This window comes from Malaclemys terrapin, chromosome 23 (genome assembly GCF_027887155.1).
Source record: "Malaclemys terrapin pileata isolate rMalTer1 chromosome 23, rMalTer1.hap1, whole genome shotgun sequence".
Taxonomy (NCBI): domain Eukaryota; kingdom Metazoa; phylum Chordata; order Testudines; family Emydidae; genus Malaclemys; species Malaclemys terrapin.
The window spans coordinates 3,252,964-3,269,891 of NC_071527.1; the positions used below are offsets into that span (position 1 = coordinate 3,252,964).

The 16,928-nt window shown below is 61.0% G+C and overlaps 1 protein-coding gene across 1 annotated transcript; it reads left to right on the plus strand.

Moving 5' to 3' along the window:
• Positions 1-3,377: 3,377 nt before the first annotated feature.
• SHMT2 (serine hydroxymethyltransferase 2) lies at positions 3,378-16,297 on the plus strand. The gene is made up of 12 exons (XM_054012871.1): positions 3,378-3,486; positions 6,415-6,603; positions 6,967-7,046; positions 7,567-7,767; positions 8,129-8,210; positions 8,648-8,770; positions 9,098-9,237; positions 9,790-9,955; positions 10,062-10,161; positions 10,746-10,901; positions 15,000-15,107; positions 15,642-16,297. The coding sequence occupies exons 1-12, from the start codon at positions 3,454-3,456 to the stop codon at positions 15,767-15,769; spliced, it is 1,506 nt and encodes a 501-aa protein (XP_053868846.1). The 5' UTR covers positions 3,378-3,453; the 3' UTR covers positions 15,770-16,297.
• Positions 16,298-16,928: the final 631 nt, after the last annotated feature.

The following is a 16,928-nucleotide window of genomic DNA, read 5'->3' on the forward strand; positions in this document are numbered from 1 at the left end:
TTTCTGGGTGAATTTAGGGGGTCATGTATAGTTATTTAGCTGGTTTTCCCAATGGACACAAAGGGGAAACTGAGGCACAGAGCCAGGCTGGCCCTTGTCTAATGTTACCTAGCCGGAGAGTGACAGGGCTGAGGCTACAACCCTGGCGTCCTGGCTCCCAGCCCCCGCACCAACCCACTGGACCCCCATGTCCCTTCCAGACTTGTGGCTAGAATCCAGGAGTCCTGGGTCCCAGACCCCACTCCCCCCACTAAACCATGCTGCCTCTTGGTGCGGGTTGGTGCACGCGCCAGGTCTGGTCTGTCAGCACTGCCTGCTCGTGGAGCTGAGGGGGGAGGTCGGACGGGGCCCTGACCTGCCAGCCCGTAGATGCTGCCCCCCGGAGCGGCGCTGTCCCGGGGCAGGTGAGGGGGAATGGGACACACACCCATTGTCTGTGTTACGACCCTACCTGGCCCAGTGCTGGACCCTCCTAGTGCCTCGATCAGCCAGTGAGAGTTAGGTGCCTAATGCCTCTGAGCATCTGGGTTTAGGAGCCTTGTGCAGCTGCTGGCCGGGATTCGGGTGCCAGGCAGGATCCGACCCCGTCCTCGTTTGCCAGTGATGGCAGCTTTGGGGAGCGCTAGCCTGGCTCTGCCACCGCTCGGCTCCCCCGCCAGGCTCACGGCGAGCCCAGTGCCCGTTCCGCAGGGGTGTGGCATGTGGCCCGGCGAGCGTCGGGCATCGGTCTGCCTCCTGGGGCCATCGCTGGCATGGCCGTGTGCTGTGACATGCCGCCACGGGCCACAGCAGAGGTGCTGCCATAGGCTGCAAAGGGCTTTGGGGGCAGCTACAGCCGCTTGGCAGGCTGCATTGGAAGGGGTAAGATGGGGGGGGGTCAGATGAGGGGGGGAAACTGAGGCCCAGGGATGCTGGGTCTGCGCTTGGCTCCGTGACCAGGGAATGTGTGTATGCGTGTGTGTGTATGCGTGTGTGCGCTCCTTTGCGCTCCCTGGCTGCACAAGCTACCCAGCCCCTACCACACGCTGGAGCAGCCTAGGTGCTGCTCTAATTGCACTCGGGCCCCTTACGGGGAAACAGAAAATACCCATAATGCAGTGCATGCTCGCCAGCCTGCCCACCCCACCCCCCAGGTGCCGGGAGCAGGGAAGCATTGAGACACCAACAGCAGCATCATGGTGGCTAGGGACACCTCTGCGTAGGGGGTGGATTGGCTAGACCCCCACAATTACACCATGTCTTTGGCAGACCCTGGCGAGAGGCTGGATCCCCACTTCCCAGGCACCCCCCACCCTCCCCAGGATAAATTGGCAGCCTCCTCCCAGGCGCTGGGCTGGGGCCCCGTCGGGCGCTGTCCCCAGCCGGGCAGGAGGCGCTGATGTGCTTTGCAAAATCGATCTCCCGCTTCCCCCCATTAATTCCCCAGGCCCAGATGTCTGAGGTCGTTGCTGCTTTAATTAGATTTAATTCCATTTGCGCTTCCCAAGCCAAAGAAAGCGAGATGCCGGGGGAGGGAAGACCAGGTGAGGGGGAATATCTAGTGCTTGGAGCAATACAGCTGGGAGACGGGACAGCCGGGTCCTGTACTGACTCTGGGACGGGAGTGGAGTCTAGTTGGCTTTGGCAGTGGTGGCTGGGAGCCAGGACTCCTGGGTTCCATTCCCAGCTGTGGCAGGGGAGTGGGGTCCAGTGGTTAGAGCAAGGGGGTTCTAGCCCTAGATCTGCCGCTGAGTGACATTGGAGGGGCAGAGCACATCTTCAATGGGAGAAAGGTCTTGGCTCGGGCCTTGCTTCCTAGGGTGCAGGACTTGCTGGGCCCGGGGTGGGGGGGCAGCACATGGTCCCGGTGTGCTGCTGCCACTGCAAAAAGATTTTAAAATAGCTCCCCCTCCCCGGCATCTCTGTCGCTGTAGGGGATGATTCGATCACAAGATCCAGTGATCCTGCCGCCCACCACCGAAATGCAGCCACCTCTGGAGTGGGCTACAACCGCTGGTTCATAGCCACACAGCAAAGCTGAGCAGGGATCGCTCACCCAGCACTGAAATGCAGCCACTTTTGGGGATGGGCGCTGCAGCTGATTAACAGTGACACAGCAATGCCGTGCCGGGAACGCTCAACTAGTTTGGGAATGCAGCTGCCTCTGGGGTGGAGCACGGCAGCTATTTGACAACACACAGCAACGCTCTGGGATAGTGTAGTGCAGAGGAACGGCATACCAAGCTGACAACACATGACGTATGTAGGGCGGCAGAAAGCAGTCGCTTGAGCTGGGCTCTGCCCACGGGGTTGGGGCTAACGCCCTGACTTTTGCAGAGCGGGCGGTGGGCTCTTTAATGGGTACAAGCCGTCGGGATGTGAATGTGTGCTCTGCCCACTAGGTCCCGCTGCACCACTGAGCCCTGCAGCACAGGGGCGCCAGGGGCTGCCCGCAGCGTCTCTGCCCTGCCTCTGCCATCCACCCAGCTGTGCGGCTGCAGCTCCAGGGCCCCTTTGCTGCCAGAGCCCTGCTCCCATTGCCCCTGGGTCCCGCGGGCTCCCTATGGCCTGTTCCGGCTGCCGGCCATCAAGGGGAAGAAGCTGCATGTTGCAGGCTGCATGGGGGAAGGTCCCTTTGATGCTGCATCACCGGGGGCCAGGCTGCGGCATGCACGGGGGATAACTGGGCCAGATCCCTGAGCTCGCCAACCTCTGGGCCTGGCATTGGGGCTCCCTCTCATTGTGTGTGTGCAGAGCCCTCCCTGTAATGCAGGGGTGGGTGTGAACCAGCTGCTGGGCATCACCCCAGAGGTGGCTGCATGTCAGCACTGGGTGACTAATTGCTGGGCAACCCTTGACGCTGGAGGACAAAGGCCCTCCCCAGAGCTTCCAGGCTAAAGGGCCCCGATCCTGCAAACACACGTGCCTAAACTTTACTCATGGGAGTACCCCCCCACACACACACAACTACACCCCCCACAGACCTGTCCCCCACCCCACACAACTAGCCCCTTGCACACGTCCCCCTCCCCCACACAGACCTGCCCCCCACCACACACAACTACCCCCTGCACACCTCCCCCTCCTCCACACACAACTGTCCCCCCACCCCACACACCTCCCCCACAACTCTTCCCCCACACACACAACTACCCCCCCCCCCGAAGTGTCCCGCTTTCTCACACTCGCTCGCCCCCTACGCCCAAGGCTCCCCCGTCCCCTCCTGCTCCCTTAGGCTGCGGTAGGTTTCCACTTATTTGCAAACATGCAAATCAGCTCATTAACTACTTTGCATAAACGATCGGGGGGGGCGGGGCTCAGCCGCCGGCCCGGCGCGAACTACATCCCCCAGGGTGCCCCGGGAGCGGGAGGGGAGGAGGGTCACGTGTTTTCCGTCGCGAGGGCCCCGCCCCCCCCGAGCAGCGCCTGGGACCCGCCACCTGCCCCGTGGTCCTTCCCCGCACCGCCTGCAGCATGTTCCCGCGCTGCCTGGGCCGCCTGGCCGGGGTGAGTGGGGGGCGCCGAGCCCCCCTTGCGCGTGCACGTGAGCTGGGGGGCTCGTGCTGGGGGCTGGGGATGTGGGGGGCTGGGGGTGGGGTGATGTGTTTTGCAAAATATCTCGGCTTCCCCCCCGCCCCAGATGTGCCCCCCCTCATGTAGGCCACGTGCCCTGGCTGGGCCCCTTTGCAGAGCGCTGTCGACCCCCCCCTTGAGCAGTGCAAATATGGGGGTGCTCCCCCACCCCCCACTCCCTGCCCCAGCTGAGTCCCGCCCCAGTGCGATTTCCCCGGGTCTCCGCCTTCTGCTTCCAGCTGCCCCATAGGAAGCCCTCGTTCCTGGGGGGGGTCAAGGAGAGAGATGGGGGGGGTGTCACGCCCCCGCCAAGGAGAGAGATGGGGGTGTCACGCCCCCGCCAGGAGGGGTCGCTCCACTTTGCTCTCCTGCACGCTCATTATGGGTGCATTGGCGGGTGCTGCCCGGCTGTTTGCATGGGGGGGGCAGGCATGTGCCAGGCTCAGACCAGAGCCATCCTCCGCTCTCCACCTGCCTTGCTCCGCTGACTTCACCGGCGGATTCTGCAGCTCCCTGACACCCCCCCTCCCCGCCAGTGCAGCGGTGAACAGGGCCCGGTGGCCGTCGGTCAAACCTCGGCCCCAGACCAAAGTCTTCTTGGCATGAGTTTTGTGCCGTCGGGTGTATCGATACTCACCGCTGACCCCTTTGAACTAAGTCAATACGGCCCAGCGGCCTCTCACCTCCCCACAGCTTTTCTCTTGGCATCTTTAACTAGCGCGATTGGGGGTGGCAGGGGGAGAAGAGAGAGAGAGAAAGGGGGTGGAAAGCTTAACTCTGAAGATTTGGGACCAGCTCCCTCATCACGGGGCGGCGAGAGCCGCTTGCCGCGCGGGTTAGAACTTGCAGAAGTTTCTTCTGACTAACTGTGTTTTATTGTCTGGGGAAACTGGGCACATGGTGGGGCTTTCAAGCCAGCTGATGCAAGGGCAGTGACCTAGTTGCATCATATCTGCTGCTGAGGCCTACAAGGGATACAGCAGAACTGGCCGCTCAGCCCCATATCTCCTTGGGAACCCGGAGGACGCCCTCAGGCAGCCACAGAGACCAAAAAACCCCCAATACAGTGCACGCTGCGTTAAACATCAGCTACTACAAAATCAAGGGAAAGGTTTTTTTAGTTAAAGATGTGGCAGGGTAAGGAACTAGTTTCTGGGCTTCAGCTGCAAACTTTTGAAAGACCCAGAAAGTTTTGTTCACAATCCCGAACAGCCGCCGTTCCCGAGGTTCCGCTGCGTTCGGATCTGGCCCCGGGAGAGGGACGTGAGCTCCTTCTCGCGGTTGGCCCCTCGGTGCTGTGATGGGGGGCTCTGGCGGTGCCTGAGAAGGGGACAAAGCTGGCGGGCTCCCTAGCCCCCGAATGCCTCTCTCCTGGAAATCCCCGCTGCGCTCGGCCTGGTGGAGCCAGCCGGCGATTTCGGGAGCAAGAACTTGTCTTCCCAGCTGGGAGTGGTTTGGTGCCGCGGTGGCCCCGGATCCTGGGGGGTCTGTCTGTGCGGATCCAGTCGGGGCTCCGAGAGACGCCCCGGCACATAGCTCGCTCCGCAGCATCTTTCTCTTGGCCGTATTGTCTGGAAAGGCCACGGTCAGGGTTGCGCTGGGAGGCCTGGGAGCCTATGGAGGGATCAACGCCCCCAGGCAGGGCCCAGGTCTCTCCCGGCCCCTGGGGAGCTGGCTGGCCCCTCGCGGGCAGAGTCTGTAGCTCTCGGGCATCAGCCCTGGAGGATCCAAGAGGGGGGTGAGGATCAGCTGGGAGGGGCGGGGTGGTGGTGGAAGTGGTGCACCAGCAGCAGGGGGCGGTGGGTGGAGTTTAGGCAGGTGTCCAGGGAGAAAATGGCCGGGGGGGGGAGAGAGCCCAGGGGGCTAACTGGCCTGGTGGGTTAGTGCAGGGAAGAGCACTCTGTTGGGGTGGTGGTGGGGGGCAATGCACAGTGGGGAGCCTGGATCGGGGCTGGGGGGCAGAGATCTGTCTCCAGGCGCTTGTTGTTCCGTGTGACACGTGAGTGAGCCATGGCAGGAAGGGTGTGTGATTTTTGGCGCTGTTTCTGCTGCTTTAACCCGATTTTCCAGCTGTGGCGACTGAGACCCGGGGAAAGGGACACGCACACACACACCGGGTCATGTGACTCACATGGTCCCCAGGCTTCCCCAGTCAGCCTGGGCTCCTCACCCCTCTCCCCCCCATTGCTGTGCGGCTGCCCCCTCTCCCCAGACCGGGTGATCGGTGCCCTGCACAAGGGCCCAGCTGTTCCCTCGCTCCCAGGCCTCCGAGAAACGCCTCCTCCGGCCGCACAAATGAACCAGAGAAGGAAGGAAGCTCCCCCTGCCCCACCTCAAGCCCTCTTCCCCACAAGGGATGGGGTGTTGGGGGACCTCCCCCCCCCCAGTTACTGTCTGGTCAGTTGTTAAAGCAGAGGGGGCTGGGAGCCAGGACTCCTGGGTTCTATCCCCAGCTCTGGGTGGGGAGTGGGGTCTAGTGGTTAGAGCAGAGGGGGCTGGAAACCAGGACTCCTGGGTTTTATCCCCAGCTCTGGGCGGGGAGTGGAGTCTAGTGGTTAGAGCAGAGGGGGCTGGAAACCAGGACTCCTGGGTTCTATCCCCAGCTCTGGGATGGGACTGGGGTCTAGTGGTTAGAGCAGAGGGGGCTGGGAGCCAGGACTCCTGGGTTCTATTCCTGACTCCCCACGTGTGCCATGCGGATATCAGGGTGTTCTGTGGCTGTGTATCCCCAAAGGTACCAGAGAAGAGTGGGTTCCCTGGTGAGGTGCCCCCCATGGCGCGGGGGTAGAGGTGTGTGTGTGTGCGGGGGTGTTGGTGGTTACGCCTCTCTCTGGTGATGACGCTCCCCCTTCCCGTTGCCAGCCTCTGCAGAGACGCTGGCGGCTGGACACGCCCGGCCTGCGGGCCCAGCACAGCCGTGCGGCTGCAGCTGGGGAGGCGCCCAGCTGGACCGGGCAGGAGAGCCTGGCGGAGAGCGACCCCGAGATGTGGGAGCTGGTGCAGAAGGAGAAGGATCGGCAGTGCCGAGGCCTGGAGCTCATTGCCTCCGAGGTGGGTGCGAGGGCAGGGGTGGAGGGAAGTGGGGGGCGTCTGAGGGCGGCCGGGGAAGCAGTGGGGGGGCAGGGGGCTCGGGGGGGGGGGGGCTGCAGTGGGGGAGGAGGGAGCACCACGGGGGGGGGCTGTGTTGCCCCGAGCGCGCCCCCCCCCCCCGCCTTTGATTCCTCCCAAGTACGTGCTGGAGGCCCCCCCCTTTGCAGCTGCTTTCTAACCATGGGCGGGGGGTGTCTGAGGCTGACTCTGCATTGCCCCTCAGGTTCCTGGTTGAGGCTGGGTTGGGGGCCCTGGCGTTCGCCCTCCCCCCCGGGCCATCTCACACACACCCCCTCCCTCCCGGCTTCACTCTCTGCCCCCCAGAACTTCTGCAGCCGCGCCGCGCTGGAGGCCCTGGGCTCCTGCCTGAACAACAAGTACTCGGAGGGCTACCCCGGCAAGAGGTACGGGGGGGGGCACCCTGGGGGGGACCTGCTCTGGGGTGGAACATGGGGAAGCCACACACGTTGGGGTCCCAGGTCTCCTTGGCACTCGGGCTGGGGGGGGCGCAACCCTCCCCTCCTCAATGGTAACTCACTGGGTGTGGCCCTCTGGCCCTTGGGGGGAGGGGCTGGGGCTGTTGGTTTTTGGGTGATCATGTCAGTTCCCTCCAGGGCTTCCAGCAGCCCTGAGGGTGGGGGTGATGGGCCCCAGGTTCCCCTCCTTGCAGGTACCGGGGGAGGGGGCAGAGACACCCCAAGGGGGGTGAAGGGCCCCGGGTTCCCCCCTTGCGGGTACTGGGCAGCAGGGAGGGCCCCAAAGGGGGTGATGGGCCCCGGGTTCCCCCCCTCGTGGGTTCTGGGGGGGCAGGGAGGGACCCAAGGGGGGTGATGGGCTCCGGGTTCCCTCCAGGCGCCCCGCAGGGGGGGTGTCGCTTGGGGGGCGTGTCACTTGGGGGGCTCAGCCCTGGTTCCCTCCCCGCAGGTACTACGGGGGAGCTGAGGTGGTGGACCAAATCGAGCTGCTGTGCCAGCAGCGGGCACTGGAGGCCTTCGACCTGGACCCCGCCCGTTGGGGGGTGAATGTCCAGCCCTACTCGGGGTCGCCCGCCAACTTCGCCGCCTACACGGCCCTGCTGCAGCCCCACGAGCGCATCATGGGCCTGGACCTGCCGGATGGCGGCCAGTACGTCCCCCTGTGGGCAGCGGGGCGAGGGGGCCCTGGGGGGTAGGGGGGCAGGGCTCTGGGGGGTGCTCAGCCTGGCGGTACCGGGGTGGGGGAGGGGGCAGGAGGGTGGGGTGGGTGGGCAGGGTCTGGCTGAGAGGCTCCAGGATTCAGGGTGGCGGGGGGGAGTACTGGTGCAGGGTCTGGGGGCTACAGGCAGAGCCCAGTCAGGGGTCGGGGGCACCTGTCCGGGGGGAGAGTGGCCCTGGGCGGGGGCCCTTCGAGGAGGGGGCCCACCTGGGGAGCCGGCCCGGGTATGTGGGGAGGTCCTGCCTGGTCTCCAGGCGGTGGCTCTGGCCTGACGCCGTCCGTTCTCCCGCAGCCTGACCCACGGGTACATGTCGGACGTCAAGCGCATCTCGGCCACCTCCATCTTCTTCGAGTCCATGCCCTATAAACTCAACGTGAGTGGGGAGGGGCCAGCGTGTGTGCAGGGTGCTCGCGGGGGGGGGGGGGGGAGGGGTAACATGCATTCACAGGGTGGGTCCCAGTCCCTTGCTCCTGGGGACCCCCCTCAAGGGGCTGGGCCAGGAGGTTTCTGCTGCTCTGGCCGCATTTGGGACCCACGACTCGGGTGTATTTGGGGGGAAGTGTCTCCCTCCCCCCTCCCCATGCTGCCCCTGCCACTTGGAGCCCCCCCAGCGTTCGCGCCCTGCCTGCCGGGGCTGGTGCCCGGGCCAAGCTGTGTGCAGGCCCCCCTCCGCCCCTCCCTGTGTCCTGGGGCTGGCTGGACCCCCCCCCCCTTCCCATCTGACCCTGTACAGGCTCTACCCAACCCTCCCTTAGCAGTATGGCCCCCCCAAGGGGGTAACTCTCCAGCTGTGACCCCCTCCCCCCGCAGCCGGCCACGGGGCTGATAGACTACGAGCAGCTGGAGGTGACGGCCCGGCTCTTCCGCCCCCGCCTCATCATCGCGGGCACCAGCGCCTACGCCCGCCTCATCGACTACGCCCGCATGAAGAAGGTGTGGGGGAGGGAGGAGTCGGGGGGGGGGGGGCTTAGGACAGAGTGGGAGGAGCGTGGGGTGGGTGGGGAGCGAGGAAGAGGTCGGGGTGGGTGGGGAGTTGAGGGGAGGGGCCTGGGCTGGGTGGGGAAGGGGTTCCTGGCACCCCCCCGTGATGACCATGGGCCCTCCCTGGGGTGCCAGCTGGAGATGGGGGGGGGGGGGAGCCGGTGGGGCGGGTTGGAGGGGGGAGGTTGGTGTGAGCTGCCTGGTCCTGCCCTGCGGGGGTGGAGTGCGTGGGGGGGATTGGAGGGGCCCTGCTGCTGACGCCGTGCCTGTCTCCGGCAGGTGTGCGAGGAGGTCCGGGCCTACCTGCTGGCCGACATGGCGCACATCAGCGGGCTGGTGGCTGCCAAGGTGGTGCCCTCGCCCTTCGAGCACGCCGACCTGGTGACCAGCACCACGCACAAGACCCTGCGCGGGGCCCGGTGAGTGTGGCCGGGGCTGGATCCACCCCTGGCCTCTCCTACCCCCCTATCCCGCCTGCACTGCCCTTCCCCTCCCCCCTTGCCTGTCCCTCCCCCTGGCCTGTCCCCCTTCCCCACCCCGCACTGCCCCTGCCCCCTTTTGCACGCCCCTCCCACTCCCAAGGGGGAACCAGACCCTGGTGATTGTGTGGCCAGGATGCAAGTGGGTGGAGGGGCTGCGGGTTGGGAGTGAGGGGCACCGGAAGAGCTGGGGGAGGACCCAAGGCTGGGATGGGGGTGGCCACATGATTTGACCCCCTCTGATCCAGAGCGGGGGCAGGCGCAAGGATACCCCCCCCTTCCCACACGGACACCCCGATGGGCCTGCCCCCCGGAGAGGGGTCCCTACAGGGGGCAGCTGGGAGCTGAGCCGCCAGGGGATGGGTGGGCCGGTTGGGTTGTGGGCCTCAGGGCCGAGACCTGGCAAACTTGTCTCGGGCAGCTGCCCTAGTTTGTGGACCCCCATGGCTCGTGGGGGGGGGTCACACCCTGACCCATCCCCCGGCCCCACAGGTCCGGGTTGATCTTCTACCGCAAAGGGCTGCGCTCGGTGGATAAGAAGACGGGCAAGGAGACCCCCTACAACCTGGAGGAGCCGATCAACTTCGCCGTCTTCCCCTCGCTGCAGGGCGGGCCCCACAACCATGCCATCGCCGCCGTGGCCGTGGCCCTGAAGCAGGTGGGGGCCCCCCCGGGGCGGGGGCGAGGCTAACACATAGCTGGGGGGAGAGGAGGGGGACGATCTATGGCCCTGCTGACCCCCCCCCCATCCCTCTCCCCCACAGGCCAGCTCTCCCGCCTTCCGGGAGTACTGCCAGCAGGTGCTGAAGAACGCCAAGGCCATGGCGGACGTGCTGCTGCAGAGGGGTTACACCCTGGTGTCAGGTGATGCCCGCGGGAGCTGGGCACGGGGCGGGGTGGGGGGGTGCAATGAGACATAGTGGGTAGAATGGGGGATGGGGGCAGTGCAAGGCTGGTGCTAGTGGCTGGAGGTTTGAGGGGCAAAGCATGGGGGACAGGTCAGAGCTGGGCTAGCAGGGGGCTGCGGGTCAGGGGTGAGGGGCACCGGCAGAGCTGGGGGGAGCCGGCGGGGGCTGCCGGTCGGGGGTGAGGGGCACCGGCGGAGCTGGGGGGAGCCGGCGGGGGCTGCCGGTCGGGGGTGAGGGGCACCGGCGGAGCTGGGGGGAGCCGGCGGGGGCTGCCGGTCGGGGGTGAGGGGCACCGGCGGAGCTGGGGGGAGCCGGCGGGGGCTGCTGGTCGGGGGTGAGGGGCACCGGCGGAGCTGGCGGGGGCTGTGGGTCGGGGGTGAGGGGCACCGGCGGAGCTGGCGGGGGCTGTGCGTCGGGGGTGAGGGGCACCGGCGGAGCTGGGGGGAGTCGGCTGCGGGTCAGGGGTGAGGGGCACCGGCAGAGCTGGGGGAGCCGGCGGAGGCTGCCGGTCTGGGTGCTGATCTCTCTCCCTCGACCCAGGCGGCACCGATAACCACCTGGTGCTGGTGGACCTGCGGCCGAAGGGCATCGATGGGGCCCGGGCCGAGCGGGTGCTGGAGCTGGTGTCCATCACGGCCAACAAGAACACCTGCCCGGGGGACAAGAGCGCCCTGACGCCGGGGGGCCTGCGGCTGGGTAAGGGAGTGCCAGGGGGTGGGGCGTGTCCGGCCTCCCAGCTCGAGGGGGGATTGATTCCCACAGTCTGTTCCCAGTACTGGGCCTTCCCCTGGGAGACCCCCCTGTGTTGTACTTAAAGTACCGCACAGGATCTTTTCAGGGGGAATAAGACAAAACGCCACATTTATTAGTAATACATGTATTCATTAACACTGTATTATATGCATATAATATATTACACTTACACACACACACACAAACACACTCCGTCTTGTTGTTACCAATTAGTTGCTCCCCTTAACTTCACTGGCCAGGTGAGTTAGATGGAGGAGGGGGTGGAGCCGGGCTTCTGCCGATCCGGATCGATGCTCCCATGTTGACAAGACGAGACCCGGGGTCCTCTGCAAGACACCTCACTTTTATAGCAGCTTTCCTCTTATGCAAATCTAGACCAGATTCAAACTCTGTGTCTGTGTCCATTGGTCCTTTGTGCTGCTTTCTTTTGAGTGTTGTCCCAATGCTGCAAAGAGGGTGTTTCCAAAAGGAGGTGCTTGCTTCTAACCCCCGAGGCCGTCAGTATGTCTGCTTCTCTGTAATGAGCCCACTTGACACGTTTTATTGTCCTTGGGTCTGGCTCCCAGCCCCTCTCCAACAGTTGAGGCTGTCTGGAGGTGCTGCCTTCCATGCCTTGCTCATTCACACCTCATTCATTCAACAGGGCAATTGATTAAGAGTGGGGGGGGGAGAGCTCTTGTTCTACTGCTAGCAAACAGAAATTTTTCTTCTATTTTATTCTATCCTTAGGGGCTATAATATTATACCAAGGGCAATGCAAAGTTTCTAAATGAGGTTTTGATACAAAGTCCCATGAAAACAGAGGTCACACGTGGGTAGACCCACCACAAGGTTATATGAAGAGGCACAATGTAAAGTCATATGAAAATTATCAGAAATTTATCTACATTGTCCCCCTTTTGACCTCTCAAGAACAATTCTTGAGTGGTCACCATATAAATCTTTTGTATTTGTTGCAAACAAACCAAACAATTATAACCAGGTGAATATAGCTAAAACCATTACAATTGACTAAACACCAGATATAACAAATACAAATGCAAACAATTATAATTATAATAATTGGAAATACAACAAAACCGTTACCATTACAATAACTGGGTACATTGACAAACAAAATGAGGCCCAAGTTTGATGCTGCAATAGCCATCAAACAATAAGTCACTGAGGTCAGGACCTTCTTAAGCACACACAACAAATAAGATTTTGTAGGAGTACCACAGTTGTTATGCAAGGTTAAGCTGATTTGGACTTAAACTAACATTTAGTTGCTAAAATGTTGTAGAATTTCCTATTTTTAACAGTTGTTCTCAGAGGTTTCTGGGGACCGGAAAGATGGGGCCATACAATTATGGGCCAAGGTCTTACAGGTTATGGGGGCCCAAGAATTACCCTTCAGGGCTTGGGGAAATAGAATCAGAGTGCATAGAGGAAAGTGTGGAATTAATAATACAAGCAAATGTAACTAACAATACAAATGTATTAATAACAAAAATTAACAACAAAATGGCTATTAGAGAACCTAACAAAAAATAAACCTGATGCACTGGGGACCAAAGTCTTTTGGACACAAGTGGTGATTGATAAATTGGATGGAGATGGGGGAAGTAGAGAGAGTAAAAGACATTTACCCTGTGTAGCGTAGTATTCCCTCTTTTTCTGGACCCAATGCTAACACAGGACACCACTAGAGACAGACACAGAACATGCAACACAGAACACTGAACACAGACTTTGTCATGACACTATAACCATGGTATTTTATAACTCTTCAGCTGGTACCAGCTCTCCTGATGTTCTGGTTCAGAGCCTGAAAGATAGAAGCTTGGAAACAAATTAGCACAGTGCTTTCACCATGGCAGAACCTGCTCGGTCTCTGCCACAGTGTGTTTGGTACTTGGGGCTGCACAAATGCTAATTAAGTGGTGCATTTTTTGTGAGTGTAAATCCTCCCTTTCTCTCAGTAAAAGGGCGTTAAAACTTTATTTAGAAAAAAATTTTTGTTTTAAAATCTCCAGCCATTTTGCCATGGCCTGGAGATCTGAGGCAGAAGCAGGCACTGTTGTTAACTGTTTCAATGGCATTTTGGCCCTGGGAGGAGGAATTTACCCAAATATCCCCCTCGCCAATCTCCAGAGGGGTCCCAAAGGTCTGCCCCCTTCTGGGGTTTTAAATGTTTCTTCTCCTGATGTTACTGCTGCTGTAAGATTTGAGAGTGCTGTTTTAACTCTCTGTACCCAACCTGTTTTTTAGTTTCTTTATCTATTGCTTGCCTGGGCCCGATCCTGCTTTTTCCAATAAACAGTTCCTTTCCCTGGGCACAAGCCTTGTTTTACTACCAATTTAGCAAGGAGGGTGGGCTTTTTAACTAGCCCCCACCCTTCCTGGTTCCGTTTCTTAAACATTTTCTTCAAAATTGTAAAATTACCACAATATTACTTACAAAAAAACCCAAAAAACATAAACCACACTACACTGCCCAAACTCCTATATCCTTCAGAGTTTGGTTTAACAGAACAAGATCTGCATCTTCTGTTTTTAACCCACTCTGGGCCAGAGGGAGAGACGCTAAGCTTCCCTCTGTATTACTCGGTCTGCTACCACCGAGGGTTCATACACCAATTATACAAATCCTTCCCCGGATCAGAGTGAGAAACACTAAGTTCTCCTCTCTAGCTCGGTCTTGCTACGGCTGAGGGTGTATGTACCTCTACAACACAATTGAAACCTAAACTCCTATATCCTTCAGAGTTTGGTTAATTAACTGAAAGTTTACGCTCTTTTTCCTCTAGTGCCAGGCTTGCTAAAGCTGGCGGTGTGCACACCAGTTTGATAATAACTGTGGGTTCTATGCTTGCTCCCCCTTTCGCATTCTCCACCAAAATGTTGTACTTAAAGTACTGCACAGGATCTTTTCAGGGGGAAAAGACAAAACGCCACATTTATTAGTAATACATGTATTCATTAACACTGTATTATATGCATATAATATATTACACTTACACACAAACACACTCCGTCTTGTTGTTACCAATTAGTTGCTCCCCTTAACTTCACTGGCCAGGTGAGTTAGATGGGGGAGGGGGTGGAGCCGGGCTTCTGTCGATCCAGATCGATGCTCCCATGTTGACAAGACGAGACCCGGGGTCCTCTGCAAGACACCTCACTTCTATAGCAGCTTTCCTCTTATGCAAATCTAGACCAGATTGAAACTCTGTGTCTGTGTCCATTGGTTCTTTGTGCTGCTTTCTTTTGAGTGTTGTCCCAATGCTGCAAAGAGGGTGTTTCCAAAAGAAGGTGCTTGCTTCTAACCCCCGAGGCCCTCGGTATGTCTGCTTGTCTTTAATGAGCCCACTTGACACGTTTTATTGTCCTTGGGTCTGGCTCCCAACAGTTGAGGCTGTCTGGAGGTGCTGCCTTCCATGCCTTGCTCATCCACACCTCATTCATTCAACAGGGCAATTCATTAAGAGTGGGGGGGGGGGAGAGCTCTTGTTCTACTGCTAGCAAACAGAAATTTTTCTTCTATTTTATTCTATCCTTAGGGGCTATAATATTATACCAAGGGCAATGCAAAGTTTCTAAATGAGGTTTTGATACAAAGTCCCATGAAAACAGAGGTCACACGTGGGTAGACCCACCACAAGGTTATATGAAGAGGCACAATGTAAAGTCATATGAAAATTATCAGAAATTTATCTACACCTGGTCCCCCCTCTGGGGATGACCCCCAGCTTTGCCCTCCTGAGGGTACCAGGGCGGCTTTGAACTCTATGCCCTGGCGCCCCCAGGCGTCCGACATCAGTGAGAGCTGGGGACAGAACCCAGGAGTCCTGGCTCCCAGCCCCCCCGCCCCTGCTCTCACCACTAGCCCCCACTCCCCTCCAGATGCCCCAGTGCTGGGCTTTCCCCCGGGTGTGGGGAGGCCGGCACGGTGAGGCCGGGCTCTCCCTGTGGGGGTGGGGGGCTGGCACTGTGAGGTAACTCCGGTGTCGGGGGTGGTGGCGCGGTGAGGTAACCCCGGTGCCGGGCTCTCCCCAGGGGCCCCGGCACTGACGTCCCGCCGGTTCCAGGAGGCCGATTTCCAGAAGGTCGTGGCCTTCATCGACGAGGGGATCAGCATCGGCCTGGAGGTCAAGAGCAAAACCAGTGAGTGGGCAGGGGGGGAGCAGGAGCTTCTCAGCCTCTGCCCTGCTGGTCTGAATGCCCCACGCGGGGGCAGGCCCCAGCCAAGGATCGGCCCCGTCCCACTGGTGCAGCAGCCTGGGGCATCGGGGATCTCTGGGCTGGGGGGACCTGTGGTGTGACATAGGCACTGCACGGCTTCTCAGAAAGCCAGGACGCCTGGGTTCCAGCCTGCCTCTGGGAGGGGAGTGGGGTCTAGTGGTTAGAGTAAGGGGTGGGTGGGGCTGAGAGCAGGTGGGGTGGGGTCTAGTGCTTAGAGCAGGGGGTGCTGGGAGCCAGGACTCCTGGGTTCTATCCCTGGCTCTGGCAGGGGAGTTGGGGTCTAGTGGCTGGAGCAGTTTTCCTTTGTACATTGGGGATAAAGCCCATGCCACGGCTCTGGGCTGGACAGGTGGGTTGGGGGGGGTCTGTCTTTGTGAAGTCTCTGGGGGAGGGGGGGGCCTTGGCTGACCCCCTCCCCTGGTTTCCCCACTCACCCCCTCCCCTTTCTCTCCCCAGCCAAGCTGCAAGACTTCAAATCATTCCTGCTGAGTGACGCGGCGACGCAGAGCCGCCTGGCCGACCTGCGCCAGCGCGTGGAGACCTTCGCCCGCTCCTTCCCCATGCCCGGCTTCCAGGAGCGCTGAGCAGCGGGGACTGGCCCTGCCCTGACCCCCGCCCACGTTCCGGGGACAGAGACTGACCCTAACCCCAGGAGGGGGGCGGTGCTGGGACCCCGGGCATCCCGCTGCGTGGCACGGCCCCTTCATATCCCGCTCTGTACTGCAGCCTTCAGCCCCCCCCCACCCCCTCCAGGGTTCCCTGCTCCTGCAGCTGACTTCAGCCTCACCCGTTATTGTAGGGTCTCCTGCTGGAATGTTCCCCAGCCCCGTGCCAGCTCCCACCCCTCCCTGTCAGTCACAATCAAGGTTGTCCCATTGTAGGTGCCCTGCGCGTGCGCCCTCACCCACCCTCCCGGTGCCAGTGGGGGTTGGGAAAACGCCCCCTGAGGCCTAGTTCTGGGTCCCAGGCCTCTCCCGCTAAGGACGCTCTAGATGCTTTACCCCCAGACGGGGTGGGTCAAAGGGGGCAGCGCGGTGGCGGGGGGGGGGCGGTCCCTCCCTTGTCAGGGCGATGCTGGTTTAACTGAGCGAAAAAACCTGGAACGTCGGAAAGTTGTGTTGTCTGGTGTCGGTCTGTCCGTCCATCGGGTGGGGGGGCAGATGCTGAGAGCTGCTGTCTGTCTGGGGGGCTTTCTGGCCCTTCCCCATGACCCGACCCAGCCCAGCATATCCTTCCCCCCGCCCGCCCCCCCGGCTTCCTCTTCTCTTGCTGTCCATCAATGCCCCGCAGCCCTTCAGTGGGGGGCTCAGAGCTGGGCTGTCCAGGGATGGGGGGCTCGGAGCTGGCCCATGGTAGGAGACTTCGGAAGCTGTCACTGTCTGTGCAGTGGGGGGCTGGTTCTCTCCTGGCTGCTGGAGGAGGGGGAAATCTCCCATTGCAGGGTCCTGCCACCCCGGTGGGCTGCTCCCCAGTGATCCCCCCCCACTGGGTAGATGATCTCCCGGAGGCACCTCGCCACCTCTGGGTTTATCCTCCCTGTTTGTCGATGAGCCCGTTGAAATATCCAGCCCCTCGCTTCAGGGCATGTTTGACGCCCGCCTGGCTCTTGCCAACAGCCAGTGCCCCTGCCCCCCCCCCCCCATGTGCACCAATGCCTCCCCCTGGGACCCGCCGGCCTGGCTCGCTCAGGTGTGGCTGCCCCAGAGCTGGCAGGGCTGTGCCCATGGGACCCGCCGGCCTGGC

What these genes read in the sequence shown, in the direction of transcription:
- SHMT2 (XM_054012871.1), top strand. Translation starts at nt 3,454, where the DNA reads ATGTTCCCGCGCTGCCTGGGCCGCCTGGCCGGG. An exon ending in CCATGCCCTATAAACTCAAC is followed by an intron (nt 8,211 to 8,647) that starts GTGAGTGGGGAG and finishes CTCCCCCCGCAG; the next exon opens with CCGGCCACGGGGCTGATAGA. An exon ending in AAGACCCTGCGCGGGGCCCG is followed by an intron (nt 9,238 to 9,789) that starts GTGAGTGTGGCC and finishes CCGGCCCCACAG; the next exon opens with GTCCGGGTTGATCTTCTACC.